The 8,638-nt window shown below is 31.0% G+C and overlaps 1 protein-coding gene across 2 annotated transcripts; it reads left to right on the plus strand.

Annotated features, from left to right (window-relative positions):
• On the plus strand, nucleotides 897–7,656 carry LOC18612254. Of its 2 annotated transcripts, none has more exons than XM_007048949.2 (7): nucleotides 897–1,146; nucleotides 1,626–1,796; nucleotides 1,907–2,047; nucleotides 2,134–2,265; nucleotides 4,008–4,058; nucleotides 4,146–4,212; nucleotides 6,946–7,656. In XM_007048949.2, exons 2-7 carry the CDS (start codon nucleotides 1,641–1,643, stop codon nucleotides 7,311–7,313), a joined length of 915 nt encoding a protein of 304 aa, XP_007049011.2. In that variant the 5' UTR covers nucleotides 897–1,146; nucleotides 1,626–1,640; the 3' UTR covers nucleotides 7,314–7,656. The 2 variants fall into 2 exon arrangements, with proteins under 2 accessions (XP_007049011.2, XP_007049012.2); XM_007048950.2 differs by having other exon boundaries at nucleotides 897–1,106.

Below are 8,638 nucleotides of genomic sequence, written 5' to 3' on the forward strand. Positions count from 1 at the left end.
CATATACATTGCTACATTATAAGGATAAAACCATTTACAAAATAAGTTTTATCTATCATGTGAAGAATAACCAATAGTATAATTATATATATATATATATAATCATTGTTTTAATTTCTATGTGTAATCAATGTGATGGAGAGACAGAGCAACTCATTTCTAAGAAACTTTCTTAAAAATATTAATTTCTCTATCAAAATGAAAATGTACTTTTAAAAACTGTTATCTTCAAGAAAAAATGTTTAAAAGGATAAGGAATCAAAAAATGTATTTCTAAAATTCTTTTAGCAAAATTGAAAATAATCTAGAAAAATATATGCTAAGATGATGAATGAAAGAGTTTTTGAATGATTTGATTGTTAGATGTTGTTTTTAATGCTTTTGGGAAGTATTTATAGGTCTCAAAAGGTGCTGTAGACACTTATTCATGAATATATACATCTTGCTTCAAAGATTATAACTTTTAAAAATAAAAAATCTATTTAACTCTTCAGATTTTTCACATTTGTTTGCATTTAATTTGATTCACTTAAAATTTAATCAATTAACTCATATTTTTAAAATATTAATTTTTCACTTAATCAATAATTAACTGATCCATTAACTTACTCTAGAGACAAGCTCCAAAATTAAGACCAGAGTCTAAATGATTAATAAGATATATTAATTGATTAACTTGTGTTCTATATTGCTTTAATCCACTAATATAGAAACTAAATCCATTAATATCAGACCTCTTGCATTTTTCTTTGTTTTTGCTCTTTCTTTTCTTACAACTAAGACATGTGAAAATTATTTTATTATTAATATACATATACCTATCATACAACAATTACACCAAACAATAATTAGTATACAAATAATCACTGGTCATTATTTTTTTGTATTTTAATCCACTTAGTTGTAAGTTTCCCTAGATTGGGATTGCAGTAGAGAAGATGAACAAACTCATGTCTCGCGATTTTTACGCGAGACATTATGAGACAGACATAGCTTTGTAAGAGATTCAGTTGTGTTGTCGAGTCCTGAATTGTTTTGGTTCCATCCATTCTATTCTTATTGCAAGCTCGAGATTGCAGGTTTTCCAGTATGAATCTTTGAAAGTTGTAAGCAGCTATACTCTCTTTCTCCAGAGGAACGGAACCAGTAAGCACTGATTTCCTTTCCTCTCGTACTTTGAAAGAATATGGAAGCTAATTTCTTTGGCATTTTTAATTTCTTGGTGGTTTTTATTCTTTTTCTACACCAATTTGATTCGTCGCTTGCTCGCTTCAATTTTCTTGCTTCTTCCAGTTATGCGTTTATCAGTAGCTTGAATTTTTCTTTTTCAAGTATATTTTTTTGAGTTTCTGTTTTTCCCAAATTTGTTTTTGTATACTATTTGGGGTAAAGTTGATTTTCCAATATAAGAGTCTTTCCATTTTGGTTATGCTAATTAATTACTGTGATCATGAGACCATACAAGAACAGGAACACTATGAACTGATTACTTTTACCGATCAAATCAAGTAATGAACTTTTTATTGGAAAGCTTTCCTTTTCCACTTTTTTGCTTTGTACGGTAAGTATATAGTAGTATACATTATGATTATGATGTTCTTTCCTCTCTTTTTTTTTTTTTCTAGGGGATTTCGTTTTCCATGTCCGTGAATATGGAGGATTTCGGCGCTAATGAGCAGGCAATGGCTTCAGGTAACAAACCTGCAAAAAAGGGAGGTCGCCAAACGAAGCTAACCGCTGCTGAAAGACATGAAAATAAATTAGAAAGTGGTAGAAAATATCGGCGAAATAAAGCTGTAAATAAATTTCTCTCTTATTCTTGTATCTTTTTGGTATCTATTATCTTTTCCCCTAGTTTTTATTATGCATCGTATGAAATTTTCCCTTTTTGTATCTGGAAATGAAGGCCAAGAACCAATCATTGCAAGAGAAGAACCAAGAATTAGAGAAAGAGAACAAAAGATTGGAGGAAGAGAACGAAAAATTGAAAGAGGAGAAGGAGATGAAACAGTCTGAGATAAACACCTTGAAGGAGGAGCTTTTAGAGGCAAGAGACCAATCCTCTCTCCCTGTCTCATCTCTCTGTTGCCTGTCTCCCCTTTCTAACTTTTGCTTTTGTTGTGCAAATTATAGAACATTGCTCTAGCAGATAACTTAGGGAGGGAAGTGAGTGATCAATCGGAAAAAGTGAATATGGTGAAAATGGTAAACAAAGCACTGGAACCTGGGATGCAACAGCTGCAACAAAATTTTCTCAATCAGCAGGTATGCAAACACAATATAGGAGTTTTGATTAACTAGCAACTGTTGGCTTTTCCATGGGATGAATATGTATGTTAGTGTACTCATGTCTACTAAAGCTTTTTTACTTTATCAATTTAGCTAGTAAAGGAGAACACATACCATACAATGAATATCATTCTTGATGTAGATACCCTTCAAATAATTAAGTTCACACACACACATATAGAAATGATGTTATGAACCATCTAATCTCTTCTTGATTCTCTTCAACTAATAAAGTTAAATTTTCTCATTTATTTCACAGGCATCAAAGATATAGTGAACTAATCACACCCCTTAATTTTATTTGGCAAACTAAACATTAAGTGTCAAAAATTTCTTTCTCGATGCCTTAAGCAAAGTGGAGCATACCTATCTCATATAATTATCATACAAACCCAAACTCACAAATTTTTTTCTTTTATAAGGAGATAGCTATTACCGAATCACAAGGTTATTAGTGTCTGTTAAAAGCTTCATATCATTTATAGACACTTTGCCTTGATATGTCATCTCCGTTAACTGGAATTTACTTCGCCAAGTGGTGGTTCTTTCAATGATGGACTTCAAATTTCTATCGTGTCCAAGTGAATACCCTTGTTTTAACTATTTCTTTAATGCTGCTTGCCGCTGGTTTTGATTACTGACTGCCTACAATATTTTTGCCTAATTGCCTTTTCCTTTTCTTTGTTATTGGCCTTGTTTTGGCTTATATATAACATCATACACTTCTTTTCTATTGTTTAATAAATGCTCCTTTACCTTGCAAGAAAAGAATATATTCCCCTGATTAATTTCTTTTTTTAGTGTACGAGAACTTGCTAATATGGGTAATACTCTACTTATTGTAAAATTGTCAACATCTGATCTGGACCATTAACAACTTAGTGCTACCATGTAGATCATACCTCCTTCTCTTCCTACTAGTTCTTACACCCAACCATTACTTCTCCTGACTCCTTACTACCATACTCAGCCATCTATTGCCACTTCTCGTGATCTTCTAGTACTAGATCTGCCAGCCTTTTGTTGTTAAACTTTCCTAGTTTTTCACTCTATCACCTGAAATTCAACCTTCAAAATTTATGCTGTGCCTTTTTCGTCTCCTAAATTTATGCCCAGTTCTCCCTATTACTTCATCCTCTTTTCATATGTTGGGAAAAAAACATGCAATCATATTACACTATGAAGTGGAAATTTAAACTTTTCCTTTGTTGGAGAAAAGTCATAATCCATTTGTGCTGTTTCTACTAGACAAAGAGTAGTATCTTATATGTAAGCCTATAAATCAGTTAAGTTGGAAAAGCATAACATCCTATATTCCAACACATTGTATGCTTTATTTTTAAAGAGCATAGGATTGCTAACCTACTTTCAACATACTGTTTCATTACTAATACTCTGGTCAACTCACTATTACTCCGAAACTAGCCCAAACATGCACTTGACTCTTTCAATACCGCATACTGTTGCCACTTAAAAGATTGACATCTTGGGGGAACAACTCATAACTCAAGATCTATGTTTCTATCCTAAAGTATCCAACATCAAAGTGTTAAATATTTATATGCCACACAGTCTTTGATAAAACTGACGGTCACCTCCATCATCATCATCATCATCATATATAGTTGCTAGAACAATAGCATGTAATTATTTAACCCTTCAGAGTTTTAAAATTGATGGCATGTGCTACTGCAATTGATGTTTCTCCTAATTTGCAGGATGATTTTGTGAACTTGGAATTAAATAATATACCAATGGATCTTGAGTGGGTATGTTAATTCTATTTCATTACTTAGTGCACTGATTTTCGTATTATAGGATGCTGAATGTGATTCTTTTCCAAATTATTGTTTTAGTTGAACAATCCAGAGAACCTGAAAGGCTTCAATGAGAATTCAGAGCGGCTGTTCGATGAGACCACAGGTATGTGCTACCCAATGAATTTGTGAATTAATTAATTAAGGGTGCCTTTGATTTCTCAAACACTTATTTCTATATAGTCAGGTAGAGAAGCCTTCTTACACAAAGCTTTCCATTTTTTTTTCTTTTTTTAAACACTTTGGAAACATGAATAATATATAACAGTTCTAAAATAAGAAGAAAAAAAAAACAAATCCAAATGCTATATGTCTAATAAAACTAAATTAATTAAGGGTGCCTTTGATTTCTCAAACACTTATTTCTATATGGTCAGGTAGAGAAGCCTTCTTACACAAAGCTTTCCATTTTTTTTTTCTTTTTTAAACNTTTTTTTTTCTTTTTTTAAACATTTTGGAAACATGAATAATATATAACAGTTCTAAAATAAGAAGAAAAAAAAAGAAAAAGAAACCCAAATCCAAATGCTATATGTCTAATAAAACTAAATTAATTAAGGGTGCCTTTGATTTCTCAAACACTTATTTCTATATGGTCAGGTAGAGAAGCCTTCTTACACAAAGCTTTCCATTTTTTTTTTCTTTTTTAAACACTTTGGAAACATGAATAATATATAACAGTTCTAAAATAAGAAGAAAAAAAAAACAAATCCAAATGCTCTATGTCTAATAAAACTATCTTTTTCTCTCATTAGTACATTTTGTATTTTTCAATCCAAAGACCTTTTAAGTGATTATATTCACATAAACATTAGAGAAATTACAATTAGGAAATAAATAGGTTAAATAATTAAGTAAGAAAAAAAATTAGAGCATACAATCAATTTAGAAGTGTACAGGAGCGTAAAATGATAAGTGCATATAGAAAATGTTAAGTTCCTAAAACCTATGAATTTGAGATTATTTTTGTCTTTTATAGTCAAATTATATTGCTAGTTTCACCAGGGATTTATAAATAGAAAATTTTAAAGGAGGTTGCAAGATTACGTGCTTTGCTTGGATGAATCTAGTTTATGCTTTACTATTTCTTGTGTTTGTATGCTTGTGTGCTAATATATTGTTGCCATATATGAAAAATGTTTACTAATACTGAAATTAAATTTATAATAATTATTGATTGATTTGTTAATTTTAAGTAACTAATTAGGGTTTTCTTGTAGAGTTTAAAATCTTCTCTATGGAGCTGACTCTGAGATTCCATATCTAAAGATTCCATTTAAAACATATCCTATCAGATATTTATTTTTATCTTCCAAAATAGGCTCCTACACACATGATCATTTGTCTAAAATTCTCTTAATTTCTTTGTTCGGTACACGCCTCTCTAGAGCATGCCTTGAACCCTCATTCTCCATTATCTCCACCTTTCCCCAATTCAACTTTGAAATTCCAAAATCCCAACTCTAAACTTATGAAAAGATTGAAGAATTGACTATTAGTTTATAGAGAAGATTGCTAGGTTAAGTATATGTGTTTGAGAAAGAATTAGTGTAAAAATGATGAGAAGAGATTTCAAGTTGAGAATGGCTCTTGGAAGATTTATGAGGAGAGAAATTTCTTGGTTGATTCAGTTTTCCTGGATTATATTATGGTTATGGGATACTATGGATGAGAACAATGTTGACCTTTTATTTTTGGGTGTAATTTGAGAGTTCTTTGGAGAATAATGAATTGATATGGAGGGATAAAAAGAGTAAGTTTCCCTACTGCTAAAAATCCTAGCAAATAAGTTTGATGCAAATGCTAGAAAATAGTGTTTAATTAGTTTACATTTGGAATTTCGGTGAAATAGAATGGGAAAGGTGGTGGCAAGAAAGTGGAAATAAAGAAAGATTATGTCTCCAAGGGGACATCCCAATTGTTAGAATTAGAGATTCCATCTTGAAGGTCTCAAATTTGAATCTTGGGATGCATGATGAGATTTATGTGATGAGAGAGTGTTATTTCCTATCGTGCATAGTTCAAACTTCAAAATCTTTGGAGTTTTTAAAATCCACAAGTAAGATTAAAAAAGTTCATTTATTTATTATTATTTTTAAATATAGTCTGATAAGACATATGGCAACTCTCTAGCGGAGTAATTCCAGTGATAGTGTATAGGATAAATTTCCCAAAAGAATATTTTTGGATAGAAGGTCATGGAGTGTACTGTAACTTTTTATAAAAGGAAACAAATCTAATGTGACACATTTTAGTTGGAGGGTATTAATATGGATTTTATTAGCAGTGATAATATCTAAACTCTTTCTTTAAGTAAGTATTAGTACACTATTCTCTTCAATAATTAGGAATAATGGGTATGTAAGATGTTTGAGATTATGGGAAAACGATTATGCTTCTTATATTCATTTTCTTAGATTTGTTAATAAAAATAAGTTGTGTTTCGTTCTTGAAAGACTTGTTTCGATAAATACCATCAATATGCTCATCATGACCATTTACTTAACATCTACAATTTCATGGATAAATTCTTTGCATTCAAGTGGTAGTTATATGTGTATCAGATAATATTGGTCAGAAGGCTAAAAAAGAGAGGATCTGAACCCTATCATTAGATATTTGAGATTTCTAATCATAATAAGATGTTTTGTCTATTGTTTTCAAGCTTATATAACTGTCACATTGCTATTATTTTTATTAGTACATTGAAAGTAATTATGAGTGATATGAATTGTTTTTTTACAGGACAATTATTTTTTATATGTTCCTTTTTAAAAATACCAAAATATTTTTCTGTCATATGTTAGCCTAACATGGTGGTTGTTTTGAATCATGGAAGATTCTTTGCTCAATGAGGGGACTAGCATTGCCAAAACCAAGCTATCACCATTACGTGAGACCATGACTGTCGAGGGCTTTAGGGTACTAAGGGAAAATTCTCCCATGATCCAGGAAATATTCAACAATTACCCTAACATCGCATCAGGCCTTCGAGTTCGCCTCCAAGCATCAAGAGATGGCTTCATGAATATATTAGCTGAGGTCTACAAAATGGCAACCATGGAACGAGAGAAGTGCAACCTGGAGGATATCAAGCATATGGAGGATGGTGTTGACGATTTGGAGTTCGCTGGTCTAGATGTTTCATGGCTTAAGGACTTGGTGCAGCAGAGGGTCGGAAAGATGTTGAAGAGAAGGAAGAAATGAAAGCATGGAAGCCAAGACAGATATTATAAAGGAAAAGCAAACCAAACACGCAAAAGAGCAGGAGTCTGAAAGACGAAGGGTTATGTAAATTATAAATTACACTCTTGAACTTGATTTGAATGCATTGTTGCTTACTCTTGTATTACAACCGATAGACTGATTATTATTGTACTTTATTTTTTTTTATATAGGAATAAGATGGACTGATTGTTAATAAATATGTATGCATGTCATGTGAAGTGTGAACATTACCTGATTTATCCTCTTTTAAACATATATAAAAAATCAGGGTATTTGTATTTGAAGTTTGTAAGAATGTTATCTGTTTGGTTAAGGAGTGCAACTCTTTTTGTCTTCTCTCTTGTTTTTATATGTTACGAATTAAGGTGTTTTTTTATGTATGGGGTGTATCAACCCAACCCAAGCTATGTTAAGAGCCGAGTAACCCCATATTAGTAGAAGGCTTGCGCAATGGCAACTTAATTTGTGACCGTAAGAAAGAAGCACTTTTCCAACCATAATACTGCTGCTCCTTCCTTAGGAAATGGCTTTGTTAAAATTGCCTTATAACAGCTAAAACAGCACCTTCCTTCAATGTCAATGCCTCAGCAGCTAGAGTTTGTAGTTAAAACTCAAAGTCAACATAATTTGAACAATTAAAGATTGCTGTTTTTAGTTGTCTTGTAAGGCCTTAATGCACCTAAGAATGTCATCTTAGAACATTCTCATCTCGTCTCTCAAATAGTTTCACTCCATATATATATATATTTATGTTCATTTTGAGACACAATTTTCAAAGTGATCAATACAGGGATATGCATACTATCCATATTAACTCTTTAAACTAAAACTTGTAAATTGTACATAGTCATATGATTATTAATCATAAGATGATTTCAAAGCAACATTATAAATAAAATATTTCCATGCATGATTAATATATATCTATGTAAAATATTGAATCTTACCATTTGGAAATGATTTAATACCCATGAATTCATTGATCTCATTTAAATTTAAACAATTCACTGATGTAATGTTTACATTCTACTATTAGTATAATTTTGCTCTGAATTTTTTTTCTTCTTTCATTTTTTAATATGAAATTACGAACACAAACAAAATCACAACTGCAATAAATTATTATACTTATATAAAAATTCAATGAAATCAATCCATGAAATAATCTAACCAATAAATTCACATAAAACAAACAAAATTCAACATAAAATTAAATCAACTGCATACAATGAGATTTATATTCAAAACTTATAATTTTCATGAATCTCCTTATTTTCATTGAAACAATATTTCATTTGACGACC

Source organism: Theobroma cacao, chromosome 1 (genome assembly GCF_000208745.1).
Source record: "Theobroma cacao cultivar B97-61/B2 chromosome 1, Criollo_cocoa_genome_V2, whole genome shotgun sequence".
In the NCBI taxonomy this organism is placed as follows: domain Eukaryota; kingdom Viridiplantae; phylum Streptophyta; class Magnoliopsida; order Malvales; family Malvaceae; genus Theobroma; species Theobroma cacao.

What these genes read in the sequence shown, in the direction of transcription:
- LOC18612254 (XM_007048949.2), top strand. Translation starts at nt 1,641, where the DNA reads ATGTCCGTGAATATGGAGGATTTCGGCGCTAATGAGCAGGCAATGGCT. An exon ending in AATATCGGCGAAATAAAGCT is followed by an intron (nt 1,797 to 1,906) that starts GTAAATAAATTT and finishes CTGGAAATGAAG; the next exon opens with GCCAAGAACCAATCATTGCA. An exon ending in AAAATTTTCTCAATCAGCAG is followed by an intron (nt 2,266 to 4,007) that starts GTATGCAAACAC and finishes CCTAATTTGCAG; the next exon opens with GATGATTTTGTGAACTTGGA.